The 16,787-nt window shown below is 56.4% G+C and overlaps 7 protein-coding genes across 7 annotated transcripts; 1 reads left to right on the top strand and 6 right to left on the bottom strand.

The window, feature by feature from the left end:
• Positions 1-599: 599 nt before the first annotated feature.
• On the bottom strand, positions 600-2,253 carry B0H18DRAFT_1123798 (uncharacterized protein; the record flags this gene model as incomplete). The annotated part of the gene is made up of 8 exons (XM_048034750.1): positions 600-761; positions 814-983; positions 1,058-1,141; positions 1,186-1,453; positions 1,509-1,558; positions 1,667-1,793; positions 1,851-2,144; positions 2,197-2,253. 8 exons carry the CDS (start codon positions 2,251-2,253, stop codon positions 600-602), a joined length of 1,212 nt encoding a protein of 403 aa, XP_047888138.1.
• Positions 2,254-2,747: 494 nt separating this feature from the next.
• Positions 2,748-3,512, bottom strand: B0H18DRAFT_1123797 (uncharacterized protein; the record flags this gene model as incomplete). The annotated part of the gene is made up of 5 exons (XM_048034749.1): positions 2,748-2,849; positions 2,911-2,975; positions 3,033-3,063; positions 3,122-3,265; positions 3,324-3,512. The coding sequence occupies 5 exons, from the start codon at positions 3,510-3,512 to the stop codon at positions 2,748-2,750; spliced, it is 531 nt and encodes a 176-aa protein (XP_047888137.1).
• Positions 3,513-7,681: 4,169 nt separating this feature from the next.
• On the bottom strand, positions 7,682-8,173 carry B0H18DRAFT_831185 (uncharacterized protein; the record flags this gene model as incomplete). Its single annotated transcript, XM_048039396.1, has 3 exons — positions 7,682-7,925; positions 7,979-8,038; positions 8,100-8,173. Coding segments are annotated over 3 exons (378 nt in total), but the record flags the coding sequence as incomplete, so codon positions are not given.
• A 5-nt stretch (positions 8,174-8,178) lies between these two features.
• B0H18DRAFT_958495 (WD40-repeat-containing domain protein) lies at positions 8,179-8,759 on the bottom strand (the record flags this gene model as incomplete). Its single annotated transcript, XM_048042692.1, has 3 exons — positions 8,179-8,237; positions 8,311-8,443; positions 8,496-8,759. The coding sequence occupies 3 exons, from the start codon at positions 8,757-8,759 to the stop codon at positions 8,179-8,181; spliced, it is 456 nt and encodes a 151-aa protein (XP_047888135.1).
• A 409-nt stretch (positions 8,760-9,168) lies between these two features.
• B0H18DRAFT_958494 (uncharacterized protein) lies at positions 9,169-10,700 on the bottom strand (the record flags this gene model as incomplete). The annotated part of the gene is made up of 6 exons (XM_048042691.1): positions 9,169-9,247; positions 9,427-9,584; positions 9,907-10,032; positions 10,086-10,156; positions 10,217-10,526; positions 10,581-10,700. 6 exons carry the CDS (start codon positions 10,698-10,700, stop codon positions 9,169-9,171), a joined length of 864 nt encoding a protein of 287 aa, XP_047888134.1.
• Positions 10,701-12,066: 1,366 nt separating this feature from the next.
• Positions 12,067-12,880, top strand: B0H18DRAFT_1136377 (uncharacterized protein; the record flags this gene model as incomplete). The annotated part of the gene is made up of 2 exons (XM_048035592.1): positions 12,067-12,318; positions 12,374-12,880. The coding sequence occupies 2 exons, from the start codon at positions 12,067-12,069 to the stop codon at positions 12,878-12,880; spliced, it is 759 nt and encodes a 252-aa protein (XP_047888133.1).
• A 1,171-nt stretch (positions 12,881-14,051) lies between these two features.
• Positions 14,052-16,694, bottom strand: B0H18DRAFT_1123793 (uncharacterized protein; the record flags this gene model as incomplete). Its single annotated transcript, XM_048034748.1, has 7 exons — positions 14,052-14,108; positions 14,161-14,308; positions 14,479-14,738; positions 14,975-15,010; positions 15,069-15,169; positions 15,790-16,541; positions 16,651-16,694. 7 exons carry the CDS (start codon positions 16,692-16,694, stop codon positions 14,052-14,054), a joined length of 1,398 nt encoding a protein of 465 aa, XP_047888132.1.
• Positions 16,695-16,787: the final 93 nt, after the last annotated feature.

Below are 16,787 nucleotides of genomic sequence, written 5' to 3'. Positions count from 1 at the left end.
CACGTTTGCATGCTCGGCATTTTTCCTGCACGCTCGCAGTCGCCGTGCGTCGTCGCCCGCTTGTATGCCCGCCAGCCAGTGAAGCCGCTCAACCGCCGGTCTGCTTACCCGCTCACCTGCCCATTCGCCTGCTCGTTTTCTCGTCATTTCACCCGCTCGGCGGTTGCTCACGCACTCACCCGCTTGCCCTTCCGCCCGCTCGTCCTCCTCCTCGTCCCTACGCCTGTCGTTCGTTCGTCGGCCGCGTCTGCGCGCAGGGCATTGACCCTGCGCATTCGTGGACGACGTGCAGCAGACGAGGAAACTCGCCCGCTTGCCCGCCTACTCGCTCTCCACCGCCGGAACGCACTAAGGCGGCACGCCCGCCCCGCCGTTAATCAATACAACACACGGGCACTCCCTCGAGCCCTGGCATCCCCCACCACTTCGTTTTGCTATGGCTAGGTCTTTCTGCGCCGCCAACTCTCGCGACCATAGCAGGCACCTTCATTCGCCGGAACGTCCACACAATTTCGTCCATCAAGATGCAGGACCGCCGCTCAACAAGCTTAGGGACTGTCAGCGCCCCGGTCCGTAAACATTTCACCTGGGCACGCACCTCACCGGCCGGACTCGCGCCTGAACGCGTCCGGATTTGCCCCCACCGCGTTGGCCAGGTCCCTCTGCGTGGCCGACGCTCGAGGGCATGCATCCCCACCCGCTGTCATCACCCCAACCACGCGATCCTGTCCCAGTGGAGACGCAGGGGCGTCGCTGATGATCTTAGAGGGACTGTCAGCACCCTGCCCATGAGCGCAGTGCTCGGGCACTTACCTGATCGCGTCCGCCGGATATGCCCCCACCGGCCGACGTAGCAGGCGACGCGCATGGCGCCGCAGCTCGCCCCTTGCCGCAGCTCTGCCATGGCCACTCCACCTTGCTCATCCAGGTTCCGAGCCGGACACAACGGACGGGTGCGCGCGCCAAGGGGCGCAAACAGTTCTCTGGTGAGTGATCCAGTCAGCGTCTCTGCGGTCTCAGGGTCACAGCGGAAGCGGCGAGCGACGGATAGACAAACTCACTCCCTCCAGAGTCTCCTCACTGTCCAGGTCGATGACGGCAAGCCCGGACGCTACGGCTCTGACATCCAGGGAGAATGCTCCTCGATAGGACATTTGAGCATTATAGTTCCCTGCACAGTGCTACCGTCGAGCGATTCGGGGGACGAGTTCTTGCCGTCTGCGTTTTCCTGCATAGTAGTGGTTCCTACAGCAGTGTCGTGCCCTTCAGTAGCGCCCACATCGTGGACGTTGTCTGCGATTGCACTGTGGACGGTGTCGATTTCATCGCCCTGGGCAGCGACGCCTCCGTCGGGGGAAGTGGCTGGCTCTGAATCGAAGGCGAACGGTGGCTTCGTGGACGTGTTGGTGGTAAAGAGGGCAAAGGTCAAAACACCGCCGATATCGAAGCGGCACTGAGAAAGACGAGCTTTAAACCATTAGATGCACGCAGTATAGGGTGCCACTCACAATCGTCGCTAACACATGGGCCTGCATGTGCGTGGGTGCAGTGGAGGGGTCTGGGACTTCAGTTGTCAGTACTGGCTCAACTGCGGTCCTTCCTCTCGGGATCCATCTCGAGGTAGCGCAAGACGCGCTGCAGGAAGCAGTGCGGGTGTAGAACAGACCGGCGACCGACATCGTCGTCGCGCACATGTCCGCAGGCACGATCGGTAGGTCGCCGGTCTCGAGGCTCTCCGCCGTGTTCCCGAGCATGACGACCTCAGTCGTATACGAGAACAGGAGCGTGTCCGACTACGACGCCCCCGTGATTCCGCACGCATTCTCCTCGCGCGTATTCATCGCGATCACCTTCTCCGAGTAGATCTGCTCAGGCGGGAAGTGCAGTGGCGGCGCGCAAGGAGTGGTCGCGACCAGGATGAGCGAGGCGATGTACTGTGCGAGGGTTGCGTAAGAAAACCCCAGCGGGATGGTCGAGGGCACGTACACGCTGATGTCGACAAGCTCGCCCACCGAGCGAGCCGCCACTACGAGCGTGTAAAGCGCAAAAACGGCGTGCAAACGGTACGCGGCAATGTTCGTGCGCTCGTCCTCAATGGCCGCGCAGCCGAGGCAAACGCATTGGACCGTCAACCTCAGTCGCTTCTAAGGCGAGGTATGAGCCTTAAAAAGACGACTTCACAATTTCACGACGCACCGTGTACCAGAGATCCTCTCCGTTGACCGGTGTCCCATCCAAGAGATCCCCTGGCATCGTCACATCGACCGGGTCCTACTCCAGTTCCTCTTCGACGTCGGGATGGATCTTGCCTTCCTTGGGTTGCGAAAGCAGAAAGGCCGATCGTTCCGGAGTGGCTTGGGGTAGAGGGCGAGCGGCCATCGAGACTCGATGCACGAGATGCCTCAAAGGCTGCCGTGGCGCTACTAGCTAAGTCATGGCAGAGGCTCAGCTTGAGGTTTGCGCGCGATTTGGTGTTCAGTTGGGCGATTATGATGGTTGCCCGTGTTGCAGTCATGGACGTACTGTCGAGAACGGAGAGGCGCCAGAGCCACTCGAGGCCAGTTGCGCTGGTTCCTTGTGCAAGGTAATATCGTACACAATTGATCGATTCCCGAGCATCACCACTTGTACATACAGCGCACGTATAATCTACATTCACCCAGTGACGAGCACACCGCTGCTTCAACACGAACACGTCTGATGCGAACGCCATCGGCCTCAACCCCGCCAAACCGACGGCCACGGTTTCAGAGTGGCATATGAGCCAGAACAGGGTTGACGAGGCAGCTCACATCGCGGCCCTCCACTTCCTTGCGCACATACAAGGTAATGACCCAGCTGGTTGTAGTCTGGAAGCAGGAAACAGTGATTCAGTTGTCGTCGGTCAACGCACAGTTAAACTGTACGTACCACCAGTCTGACGAGATATGCCTCCTTTGCACCCTGGAACTTCTCCGGATAATGCTGGATGTAGCCTGGTCCCAATGGTGAAGTCAGACCAGTGTGGCATGATCAAACAGAACTAGACGTACGGGCAGCTCTGTCCATTAACCCATTCCAGAACTGCCATTCGTTGGAAAACAACATTACGCCTCCGTGGACGGTCTCGAGCTCATTGGACTGGGCAAAATTGCCTCCATCGGGGGCCCGGGGATAGGCTGCCCCAGTTGAAGCAGAAGATAAACCGTCGGAATTCCGGGGAGAAGGAGGTTGTAGAGACGGACAAGAAGGTAGCACCGGTAAGACCAATGTCGATGAAGGGACGCTATGATCAATCACCAAACTATGAGGATGGAATGCATCAAACAATCAACGCCACCCACAATGGTCGCCAACACTTCTAAATTGATCCGTGCATAGCAGGGGTTGGCTGAGGGGACGAAGCCTGTCAGGGCGACGCTGTAGCTCGATATGTCGGTGTCACGGGGAGCTTCAGCTGCTTCACGGGGAGTTTCAGCCGCTTCACGGGGAGCTTCAGCCGCTTCACGGGGAGCTTCAGTCACTTGGGTCATGTTGAAGAAGAAATGGGAGCGATTGTGAAAACGACACCGCGACAAACGGCCTTGCTTTATAGCTCGACGCACCTGAAGAGGCGCACACCTTCACGTATGCATTGCCCATTGTGCGGGCCGGCTTCGACAATCGTCCGCGGCCATGTGGCCATGGTGATAACACGTATGCGTCCATTCTTGTACACATGTACACGTATGTATATACGTGCGCGGACCGTACGCATACACGTTGGCCTAGGAGAAGGGGCGCCGGTCTTGTTCTAACCGGTACAGTTGCAACTCCCGACATCCCCTCGTAGCTGAACCATGGCGGCGTACATTGCTGGCGTTTGGGCGACGCTTTCACGACTTCTTTTGCCTTCGCGGTATAATGCTGGGGCTCGTCCCGTGCACTGCACATCCGATTTCTTGGATCACCTACCCAAGTTTGCCCTTCTGTTGTCATTCGGACAGGCCGCCACATACTGAGACTACGCCTTACAGCGGCACCTCGATTCTGTTCTGGAGCAATGTGTTGGACACAAGAATCATTGAGAACGTAGACATACCGTATTGCGAGCCCGACACGCTCACGCCTGCGGTGTTGTTTTTCGTAGAACTGGCTGGAGGCGATTGTACGTCACCGCGCATTCCTCGGTTCCTCGCTGACTGTCATTTCTACATCTAGCTGTCATTGTCATCCAGCCAGTGACGGGGACAGTGCATGACACTCACCATATCGGCATGATAATCACTAAGGACTCGATTGTCTATGCGGTTGAGGTGCGTGCGTGACGGGTCTTCGGGTCGCCACAGCGGTCTGAGCGGGGTCGGCAGAAGAGAACGATAATTAGAATCGCTGTGGACAAACGGTGCTATCAAGTGCAGATGCCAACAGGAGAAGACTTCCTATCGTTGTTGTACTGGTTTTCGCGCAGTCGCCTGCGCATCGAGAAGCAATGCCGCAAATTGAACGAACAGGTGAAAGGTCTTGGCCAGGCGCTCCAGACGCATTAGCGAGTTATAACTACGTACTTAGCGGTGTAACACGATCAGCAGGACGAGTGTAACACGATTAGCAGGACGAAATTGACGAGCAAACAGTCATGTTATAGCCGACCGAGTTGGTGGGTCGGTCCATGCTTCATCGACACGACCTACAACACGCTTGACGTACCCCTCATGAGAACAACCCGGCAGCCCTGTACCAGATTCAAATCCTCAGGTGGGTGAACACAGATTTTGCAGGCGAACAGACGAACAGAACCACTGACCTGGCGCCCTCCATGGGTCCAGCAACCTGCTGTGACTCGGATGCCCTTGCTGAGCCGTAAAGCGATGATGCTGCGTATGCCGTCCATAACATTTTGCCGCATTGTTACCAGAAGACCAGGCCCGCGTTGTGACCTTAGCAATTTACACAGATATGAGAAGAGAAACGTACGGCGCATCTGCAACACTGAGCTACTTGTACCGGAGTCGTTCTCTCAGCCGTCGTCCAGGTGCATTTATAAAATAGGGATATTATGACAGTGACCTCGGCACACGCTCGTAGAGCAACGACTGAGTGTATTGCCTGAGCATACCTGTAGCAAGACAGTGACTACGACACTCATCCGTGCTCCAACAGATATACATGCAGCTCTGTAAGTCCTCGTATGGCCGCATCTGCGAGGGACTGATGAACCATTGAACGCGCTGAATATCTCCAGTGCGACGGCTACCGTTACCCGCTAGTCCGTGGATAAAGGTCTCGCGCCACACGCTTCAGCCACATCGCGTCTCGCGGTCATCGCGTTCGCTGTACCCCAATCATGCACTCAGTTCTCATCCTACGGCCTCGACGACCACATATTCGGAATCTATGCGTCAAGATGAGTTCGGAGAAGTTGTCAGCAGAGTGCTATCGCCTCCTGTTCGCGTGCAAGACACCACAGAAGTCCGGACAACTTGAAGCTCACAGTCGCGACGTGGCGCATGAAGAGGGCACTCGTCGTATTGTGTTGCGCGAGTGTATGATGTTGGGTGTGGCAGATAGAGTTGAACAGTAATGGTGTATTGAATTTCACATTCTCGGTATGTGTCACTGTGTCTTGCCGGATGCATCTACTATGCACTGTACATAGTATGCAATACAGTTCGTCATTAATCATGAAGTCTCGCTCCAGGTGTGAATTTGTTGGTACCAGTGGGGATGGTAGATTGTTGATACACTCAAGAAACATTGCGTACAGCATAGAATACATTTCGTTGACAGGTGCAGGATATGCACATAGAAATATACATAATGGTCGTGTCGTGTTGGCTGCAGTTTAACTGGACCTCCTACGGAGCAGGAGTTGGATGTATGATTGTATTAATAGTGGTCCTTATATATCTAGACTGAACATAGTATATTGCAATGTATAACGTGGTGAATGAGTAGCCTGTACACCCAGGACTGCTCATGCGAGTACAGAAGGACAGCACACTAGCATCGAAGACTCACTGTACAACCAGCTTTCCCCCTGGCTCAATAAATCGTTGAGCACTCTCTCCCCAGCCTCCTGATATGTGTTGTCTGGCACCCGTGCGCCGGTCATGCTGCCTGCGGGTGTTCGCCGAGTGGCCAACTCGTCCGGACCCAGGTCGTGAGGTCTTGTGCGCGATTATCTGTGAATGTGGCGTTTATGAGACCTTTGCCGGGCCGATTTCAATGCGTAGATTCCGATTATGAGGTCGCCAAGGCCACAAGACGCGTTTTGAGCGAGGTATTGGGCATTATGTGAAGGTGACGGCCGCGAGAAGCGAGGTGGCTGAGGCGTGTGGCGCGAGACCTTTATCCACGGACTAGCGGGTAACGGTAGACGGCATGGTTCAAGTCAGTGGCTGAGCGCTGCGGTACGCTCGTACTAAGCGCCAGCGCCGCAAGACTCAGCGCCGAAATGTATGCCAATCAGTCGCCCTACAAATCATTCAGAGCAGGTTGGAGAACCTTTCCAAGTCCTTCGCTCACGACGTCGGTCTCTTTCGTGTGTGCGTCTCGACCAGTGATGAGAATAGGTTTTGCAGACGGCAAGTCTACTTATACGATACATATGACAACAGGATGCTATTAACCCGGGAAACCGGTGCTAGTACAGGTACAAAAGCAACTTGAAAACGCGTATTTCGAGGTCAGATCACGTTATGAATTCAGGACAATGGGCAGTTCCGTGGCTTCATACATCCTGAGATGCAAAGTGAGTCGAGCTATAGGTCAAGCGCAGTTCAAACCCTACCGTTCACATTGTGACCGACGCTTGTGTAACTCGTGAGACGATTGCGATATCAAGGTGGCCTAGGAACTGAGGTATAGATGCGACAGTTAGGAAGCACAGTGAAGCACGCACGACGTCTTCCCGATAGTAGACAAGCAGACCAAGCAGGAGTAGAAGGACAAAAAGAATGGTCGATGTCATGATCAGGCACCATACCCAAACATTAGCGGGATAGTCAGAGGTCATGGACTTATGGCTATCGAGACGCCTGTATTCGCTCTGAAGCGATGCGGGCTTGGTTCGTCTTCCATCTTCCTGAAGCGGCGCAGGCTCGGTTTGCCTCCGTTGCCCTCGATGTGTCTTGCCGAAGTCCTGCCGAATAGTACGTCCCGTCGCGCATGCAGAAGCCCCAGCAATCCGCTTCGATAAAGCGTTCGGCATTCGGGGCCTGACATCTTGAACCATGTCGCCGACAGAGTCTGCTTCGCCTTCATCGCTTGTACTTGAAGATTGTATGTCGGGGCTGTTGCCGTTGTTCAGGTCCTCGTTCGGGTCCTCGAAGAAGGATGCCACGTTCACTGAACGAGACACAAAGTGCTTTAACTCAACGCTTTCGCCCATCCGCGAATTAGAGGATGCCGCACGATCTGGTTTCGTCAATCGAACTGAGCACAGAAACCGCATTAGTAGAAGTGTGTGATATATTTGAATTCAATACCTAGCTTCTCCGCCCGCCACAACTTGATAAAGGTTTGATCACCAGTCTCGGACGAGGCTGTTGCAAGAAGCCTGACAGTGCCATCGTGCTCGGCCTGGAAAAGGGAGGAAGAAAGTTAGCGCAGCTTGATGACATGACGTGAAACCCCACCAATGTCCGAACGATGTGAGGACCTGACATGCACAGCAACGTTCAGCCTGCGTCTACGCGCCCGATGCATACGACCACTGACCGTGTGCTAGAACCTGCATTACCAGTGTGGTGCCACAGTCGTAGATAGAGACACGCCCCGTGTCACTACCCGTCAAGACAGCTCTGCCGTCGTGGATGAACAACACAGGAAGGGAAATATTGATCAACGCCTTGGTTTTGAAAGTGCGAAGGGGTCGTTTGTCGCTGAGTCTGTACATGTCGAAACCGTCATGAAGGTTTGACACGACGAACACTTTCTTATCCCGGGATAGCGACGATCTGCCACTGTTGGCAAGATTAGGGAGTGCATAAGCAACGACATAATGACAGTAACGCACATCCGAACTCTCTTTAGTGGCAGTCGCCATTCCATTACCTGACTTCTTACATTCCAGCAGCTAGGGTCGAAGGCAATTCGTGAATTCCAGTATCGGCTTGCGAGTCGGGCATCGTACGTACACAACACCATGAGAATCATAGGAAACGAGTAAGCGCGTTCCGGAATCCAGCCAATGCACGGAACGTGGTGAGACACCATCTACGGCATGGGTGGCGTCCGTGACGGGGGCGACGTCCAATTGCCTCGGATGGGGTAGCCTGCATATGTACGCCCAGCAAGCTACATAGGCATCAGCAAACAGTGAAATTGATGGGGACATATCTGACGTACTTGCTCGATGCTGTTGCCAAAGTCTCACTTCACGAGTGGTGCATACTGCCAACATGCCGCTGGTAGTATCGTGGTCGAGGCCTTCAATCGGGAAGTCGCCATTCACAGGGAACTGAATCCCGTCCGGTACGGCCTGGCGAGTTTTGTGAGCGGATCGCCTACGCCTGATCGCGCGAGATACGCACCGATAGAATGTCGATAAACCTCAGTTTACCATTCCCATAGCCGATGAACAACTTCTCACCTCCTGCGCCATTTGCGTGCCAGAGCAGAGCAGTGACAGGGGCGTCACCAACAAGCTTTTGGACCTCGATACCTCGCACGCAGTCGTGCACGGAAACGGTACAGTCATCAGAGCCACTTGCCAAGTACAAGCCGTCCGCAGAAAAAGCAAGGCAATTGATGGAGTCCTTCTGGCATGAGAACGTATATGCAAGGCTATACGACATGGTTGCTGAGGGCAAGATCAGAGACGACTCGGGCGCACTTTTGTAGGATACTAGCTGAGGCAGCTCATGTGCCACTTCTTTGGTCGCCCACAATGGAAGAGAATAGCTCACAATTGTCTTAGCAGACTGTGCAAGGCGCACGGGTACGACGATGAATTGCCTGCCTGGCTCGTTGGACAATGGGGAAAGAATGCGTTGTTCGTCGCAGCGAGCACCGGTGTATATCGCTGCAACATGCACGACGTCTTTGGTTTCCCAGGTGAAAAGGAGAACGTTGACTGAACGTTATTGTCGTGGCGATAATACACGTACCTACAACCCATCTCGTCGGACAATGATGCCACGAGGGAGGAACGCAAGACATGTTCAACGTGTCTTCCGGAACCTCATTGGTCCGTGGATTCCTGAGTCATTTGACCGTCCCCTTGACCCGTCGCCCAGAGGTCTGAGTGACAGCCTTTCGCGGCAAGAGGCTGTTGCGTTCATGACTAAGTCGATGATCATCGTCGCCAGCCGTGGAACGTCAACTTCAACGTGGGCGCCATCTGGGCACGGGCTAGTAGACGAACTGCAGGAGTCGTGCCCACTGGCGCACAGCCTCTGGCGTAAGCCCCAGCGAGTTGTCCCTGTGCGCATCTTGGCACCGAATCCATGCTCCAGTACTGACCGCCGGGGTGGCGCGGACGACCACTTCAAGTTCGCCACTGGCACGGGCGTGCGCCTCGGACGGTGGGCGGACGTCTCGCAGCCGTCACCGGGCTCAGTGCCGGCGGTGATGCTGCGCATGGTCGTACGATGGGACATGAATGTTAGGTGGCGAGGAAGCTTTACGTCAAGGAGCAGCAATCATGATTGCAGTGAAGAGAATGGTGACGAGTAACTTGAAGCGAAGACAGTACAATACAATTGTATGGCCTTGAGAATCGATGCGGCTGATGAACCATAGTATTCTACAATGCTTCGTCAAGCTCTTGGAACCTATCATCTATGGTATCCGAGGACTCCTCGCCGGCATCCTCGTCAAGGGGCGGTGAGCAAAACTCGTATACAGAAAGGGCAGTAATGCTGAACCACCGTGACACAGAAGTCTGATAGATGCGGGGCGCAATGAGACATGGCGTTCGTAAATGTCCAAGTCGGCACGCACCTCTTCAGTCCGTCGCTCCACAATCCCTGTCCAATAGTAGGCAAGGGGGGGACTGGTTAAGCAAGTCATGAGAGTATCATTGACTTCCTTCTTGAAGTAGAAGCGGATGGTCCAGCGGTCCTCGATCTATGCTACGATAAGGAAGGCCACACGTAGGGTCGAAACCTTTGAGATCTTACCCAGTAAGGAACCCGCACCATGTATACCTCCTTGGCTTCAGCGAACTTCTCAGGGTGATCATACAAGTAATCTGTGCACATTGTCAGATGCCATATCTATACTCCAAGCGAAACAATACAATGATACGCACAACCAGTAGCGCGACAAATCATATCCCAAAACTCGTCGTCGTTGTCTTCGTCAATATGGGTCATTGGAGTGAAGATAGCTGCCTGGTCTTCACTCGTGACATCGTCGAGGTCCGTTAGAAGCGAGCTGGTATTGGTACTATCGTTGGCTCTCGAATTGCTCGTCTCTTGGTGACCACCTTCCTCGGCAGTGCCACTCAGGCGACCACGTCCAGTCTGCGAGCGGTCATCGAACGGCAGGCTGGGGACCTCGTCGGTTGTATCTGTTGTTGTGATATGACAGGTGGGTTCGCCATCAAGCTCAAAAAGGCGCTATGAATGCCATGAGTATTAGCTCGGAGTCGTGCGCATCAAAATGCCACTCACAACTGTGGCAATGACTTCTAGGTAGACACCATCTGCAGGTATGGCGTTGATGTTCAAAACCGCACAGGTGAGGACAACCCTCCTGTCAGACAAGTTGAGGTCGGTAAATTCGGTGGGCATAGTGAGATTCGGGAGCAAGTGCACGTAGGGAGCAAGTGCACGTAGGGAGCAAGTGCACGTACCAATACGCCGCTCCTCTGAGAGCTTAAGTTGTAAAATCTTGCATTGTTCGGTAGCCAACCAATGAACAACGTCCAAATGTCGATATGATCAGCATTGCTGCCTACGTGGCCAGAAAAGGTCGCGTGACGAGGATGAAGAGGACCATGGCCAGCAACCGGCGCAGCGTAGGGTACCCCCCGCTCTGCGTTATAGGATGTACCGGAGGACTCAGCGGGCTTCCCGGACTGGGTGACGCAGCCTTTCCGTTCCCAGTCGTTTGTGCGCGGATTCCGTTAGGGATCATCATATCGGTATAGGAGGAGGATCTCGACGCCCGTGCCTATCGCCATATCGTATTTACCACTTTGACTAGTAAGAGTTGCGTCTCCGCCACCCTCGTTATCGCCTGCTCAGTCGCCGCGTCGCTTGCCCCCCTTGACCGTCCCCCCGCTTGCTGCTATGTTATTTGCTTCGGTGTATCTTGTTCGAATTTGTCGTGAATGGGTTCCTGGCGAGCGAGATCAGGTTCCGCGAAGCTTTGGCCGGTGGACGCGGAGAGATGAGATCGGCGAGAATCCGGGGATGGGTCCGTATATGGACTGGCACGCCCGTAAGCGCGTTGCCCGGTTCGCTGTGCGGTGAATATGAATGCCGAGGCCACTCTTGCTGGCCCTCCGTGCGTCTGGCCATGGAGATCTGATGCCAATGGGAGGGGTCACCCTCCCTCTTCCCCTTCGTCCCCCATACACAGATTCGACCGCGTGATGGATATTAGGAAATTGTGCGCTCTCCTTTCACCCTCCAGCCCCTCCTGATATGCTCACAGCCTCTGCCCAGGTTACGATCGCCCAGTCCCTGTATGGATGTAACTCTGTATGAAATGAAAACCGAGATGGGTCGTGTGGCCGAGGAAGTCGCTCAACGCTCATTAACAACGCCTTCGCTCCAGAACTACACTAATACTGGCAGTGCAGATTATTCTACTATAAGGTACAGAGCGATCGCGACCACCGAAGCCCACAACAAGCTCAGCAGGCCCGCATTTCACAGTGATAAGAATGAACCGAACGCACCCTCGGCCACGAGTGAACGCCACGCGAGGTACGGCCGCCGCCTGCTGGGATACACGCGCCTGGCTGACCCCGATGTAGCAGCGACGGTGCCCGCATCACGCTCGACGTACGCGACACGCCCGCCAAGCCTGTTGTACCTGAGCAGCTCAACAACATCCTAGACTCTCCCGTTGGGCACCCCAACGACCCTTCCATCGACTCCGCTGCTCGCGAGTAAGTGTTTCCTCTCCTCTGCGCAGAACGATGCCTCGATGACTCGTATACTCCGCCTTAGGTTAACCCGCAGGCACACCCCCGCTGAGAAGGCGCGCGAGAACAAGCTGCGGGAGGACAATCTCTGCGAGATCTCCAGCCCGCAGCTGGTCCGATGTCGCCGCTGCAATTCCTGGATCAAGCTGTCCGCGAAGAGCGCATTTGATCCTGCGCACTGGAGCAAACATCGTGAGCGATGCGTACACAGATCGGAAACCGTCGTGAAGGGGCTGCGAGAGACGAATAGCCAGGTATTGATGTTTGCGCGTCGCGTCAATTCGAACTTCTCACAGAGATACTCGATAGCAGGCACCGTTTTCGTCTGACGTGAAACCGTCCAATGTTGTCAAGCGCATGGTAGCCGCGTTGGCCACACCGCCGCTGACCCCGGATCGCGACGGCGACGACACTTCGAGCGCGGGTAATGCAAACTCCCCGTCTAAGGAGGACTCACCTCTCACCCAATTCTCCGACTGTACGCAAGCTAGCCCCCCGCCGTCTCCATCGCCCGCCCCTGCTCCGCCTCCCGCGATCCGTGATCCTGACCCAACATTCGAAGAGTACCTCGCCCGCTCCCAACGCCGGCCGACACGTGACCTGGCCTCACCCCTGCTGATGAATTGGCAGGAATGGAGCTGGTCGCAGTTGAAGAAGCCCGTGTGGTACCCCGAGTACGACGACTCGGACGATGATGAGGATGACCGGCGCCGCCGCGTGCCAGTCTCGCACGAGCGGTGCACCATTCATAACAGACGCGACGGCGCCGCCGCGGGACCTATCGGCAGGGGATCCGCTGGCCCCGTATGGTTGTAATGGTAGATTGAATAACGGTGATCTTGAACGCATCTCGTGTACAATCTGTATCTTCTGTGGTCTCGTCTTCTCCCATGTTATCTGCACGCTTTGCCCTCCTTTCTCTTTTCTTGTTTTCGACTCGCAGCTTATTTCTCGCACCCTCTATTTTCTGCACCCCGTCCCATTTGCTTATCTGTGTTGCTGTCTGTGTTATCGTTGTAGCAGAAGTGCCCTTGGTCCTGCCACTTGCTTTGAGGCACTGGTGCTGGCTAGCAGCCCGGTCGAAGTGTAATGTACGACAAGATCTGTCAATCACAAATTCGGCTATTATCGTTATTGAATCCTCACATTTTGTCCACTGCGTGCGGCAGGATGGGTGCCAGTGGCCGCTTAGCCCCCCCCCCCCGCGCTGGCAACTGCAAAGCTCCTTCGGCCTTTCTCAACCGTACACTTGCAGGGTGCCGGGTCGCCGACCGGGTCGTCGGCGGGAGCGCGTCTAAGGGCGGATGTGCTGTGGCGGGGCACGCGTGCTAACAAGAACGCTATAGCAATGATGTTCAACGTTCGACTTTCAAATATTCACGTGCGAGGTTAGTGTTGAACTATAAACGTTAAACGTTTGAACCTATGTCGCATGGGCTGTCGGTTGGTCGCATGGGCTGTTGGTTGGTCGCATGGGCTGTTGGTTGGCTGCACAACGCGTATCGAGGTTCACTTCAAGTTGCGAGTCTTGTGCGATTACTTGTACATACAGAACACACGTATACGCTTCCACCTGCCAACAACTCGCTTCTGCTTCGCCTGACGCGAATGTCGGGCGCCTCAATCCCGACAGACCGACGCCTGCCTCAAAGCGGCGTATGAGCTAGTATGGGGTTAACGAGGCAGAGTGTCCGGGTATTGGGTTTGATGGACGGCAGCGCTGACGGTCCCTCTAAGGACATCCTCGAACGGCGTTTGTGCAGCTGCGGCACAGATGGACGCCGGTTTTGCGTCTTCCATCGTCCGGGCGCAGTTCGTCGTTCATGCATTCATGAGGTGCGTGCGCGAGTGTTCTCTTGGGTGGCGCGGCGTTGACAGCCGTTCTCGAGCGACTCTTCGAGCCCGTTCAGGCGCACTCAGGCTTCCTGCTCACGACGACGGCTATGGACGGCAGACCCAAGCTGGGAAAGTACCCCGGACGGCCCGCTTAACCATCGTCTGGACGGCTGCGGTTCGTCACCGTCCCGCCGTTGGTTCTCGCGACCTTCGACGGGGCGTCAGTACAACAGTGCGCATGAGGAAGCAGATTGACACACCATGGCGGTCCTCGTGCTCTTGCGCGGACACGAGCTCGTCGGCGCCGTGGGCAGGGCTCGCTGCAGGGTATCGAGGGCGGTTCGATCGTCGACATGGCCATCGCCTGGACCGCGTGTGGGTGTAGTAGACCCGCATGCGTATCGTTCGCTGTCGCGAATGTAAGTACAGTATACGGTCATATACAAATGAACAGGGACATACCGGATCCGTGCCGTCCACGCGCATGACTCGCTTGCTTCCCGGATACGCCAGCAAAGCTCGAAGGTTGCCCGTTGATTGGACGGCCCCGAGGGTGTATGGGCAGCCGCTGCACATACCCGGGCCGCGCGCGCTGGCCTTCGTGCGCCCGGACGGGAACGACGGTGGTCGGACGTGACGATTGCGTCTGGGCAGGTGTCCGGACGTGGCGACGGTGTCCGGACGCAAGCGACGTGCTCTGGACGTGAACGACGTGCTCCGGGCGTTCGATCGGTGAGTGGGACCTTGTCGCTTCCCCGTCGTCTGTGTCTGATCCGACCGCAGGGACACCGACGCGATTCGTGTTCGCCAGGCTCGTGCTGCCCGTCTTCCGCGCTTCCTGCACTCTCGGACATGACGAGGTGCCCGGACGTGAACGGCGCGGCGGACCACGCCGCTGTCCTCATCGCGGGCGGCTGCGACCGCATGCTACTGTTGCGCGCGGCGTCCATGTTGGTTCGCAGTCGTGTCCAACTCGGCCGTACGTTCGTGCGTGATTGTCAACCCAGTTGATGCGGTTTGATGAGCGAGATTCTCGTGAGCCAACGAGACCACAATCGGTACAAATTGACTCACCGGGCTGGAAACTTGCCCGCCTACTCGCTCTTCCGCCTGTGCGTGCGTTCGTCAGCGGTGCCTGCGAGCTGCCCCTTGCCCGCTGTCGACTCACCTTGTCCGCCCGCCAACCGTTCGTCAGCTGTGTCTGCGCACAGAACATTGGCCCTGCGTGCTCGTAGCTACCGTGCGCGTTGTGCTGCACGTCGCCGTTCCCTGTGTCTGCAGTCAGCTCGCCCGCCTGTGTGCCTTTGCACTCACCATTGGGTCCTTCCTTCGCTCACACGCCCGCCGTCTATTCCGTCCTTCCTTCGCGCACGCACCCGCCGCCCATTCCTCCGCCACGTCCCGAGTCGGTGTGCTTGGTCGTGTAATCACCGTCGTGCTCGGGGTAGTATGTTTGGTTTGCTGAAATGAACTGAGGCTACCCCGTGGGCGCTTACAGTTCTCCTTGCCATGGGGCACGGGTGGCTGCCAGCCCCCATCGGCGCGTTTATGAGCCGCCCGGAGCTTGCGAGGCCGCGAGGACGGGTCAGCCTGAACTCGTCCTGACCGGTTTGCGACGCGCTCATATCATTCGCGTCCGCGAGGATCGTGTGGGATGGGGGCGCCGGCTGGGTAGACAGGACCGAAGCAGTCTCCTGAACAGGTGGCGACGGATCCGTCGTCGATGGTGGCAAAGCCGGCGCCGGTATGCTCGTGGCAGGGGCTTGCGAGGGGCGGACACGGGCATCGCGTCGGTGGGAAGTGGGGCCGCGGCTGATGTTAGATCCCACACAAGAGCCGCAGGCATGCTGGATGACGTGTTCGATGCAGGGGGAAGGTTTCCGGCAGACCAAGAAGAGCGGATGAGATCGGCAAGGGCATAGGGGACGTGAGAGACAGCAGTGGCCCCAGGGGAGCCATATTTGTGAGCATCGGATCAGCGTGCAGAGCCTCGAACTCGAATGTAGGCGGCGCAGAGTGGAACTCACTGCCAAACATGCTCGGGAGTGTTATATTCCCATACGGAAGTATCGGCTCCGTACCGAATGCGCGCGAGGACGAGTTGGCCTGGTCCGACCATGCTGGGGTGCCCCAGTAAGCAGATTGATCGTTCGTGGGTAGAAAGCACCGGTGCCGAGCGATGGATCCGATATGGGGTGCCGAGGCATAAGTGGGATTAGAGTTGCCAAGCGACACGTCGGTGAAGGCGAAGGCCGGTGGAGGGGCAACAGATGGGGAGGGTAGAGGGTTGGACTGGTCAGTCATGGTGGCGCCGGCGATTTCGTCGCTATCAGCAGGCAGGGGCAGTAATGCAGAGGCAGGCTCGTGGATAGTGGGAGGTGTACTAGGGCTACGATCTGTCGCCTGACCGGGGGCGGCAAGCGCAGGGGTCGTGGCCGTGGTCGTGGTCGTCAAGGAGGACGGTTGGAATGGGCCACTAGCGCCGAGGGCCTCAGAGTTCGCGCTGCTAGTGCCTAGCAGTGTCGCAGGCGCAGGAGGCGGCGAGAAGTAGGTCGCATGCGATTCCGCGCTGTGAGCAGTGACAGGGGATGACTCGAGATCGAGATTTGCCTGGCACTCGCTAGCATCGTTGCCAGGTGAGCTGTCAGGTGTACGGGTGAGCGAGCGACGGGCTCATTCAGCAAGAGCTACACGAATCTTGAGTGAGATGGCCATGGGCCGGTATTGCAATGAACTATAGAGTGACTTACGATATTGTCTTCAGGACATTTATAACGCCTTCTTGATAGTTCATGCATGTCTGCTTGAAGTTGTGACTGGCTGCCGTCGTGTCAACATGATAGCTGAGCGCTGAGCACTAGGGAGGAGGAGCAAAGTAGCGCGGGTT

The sequence above is a fragment of the Fomitopsis serialis genome (genome assembly GCF_022376445.1).
Source record: "Fomitopsis serialis strain Sig1Antser10 chromosome Unknown B0H18scaffold_106, whole genome shotgun sequence".
Classification (NCBI taxonomy): domain Eukaryota; kingdom Fungi; phylum Basidiomycota; class Agaricomycetes; order Polyporales; family Fomitopsidaceae; genus Fomitopsis; species Fomitopsis serialis.
Note: the sequence above shows the minus strand (reverse complement) of the source record. Positions and strands in the feature narration are given on the sequence as shown.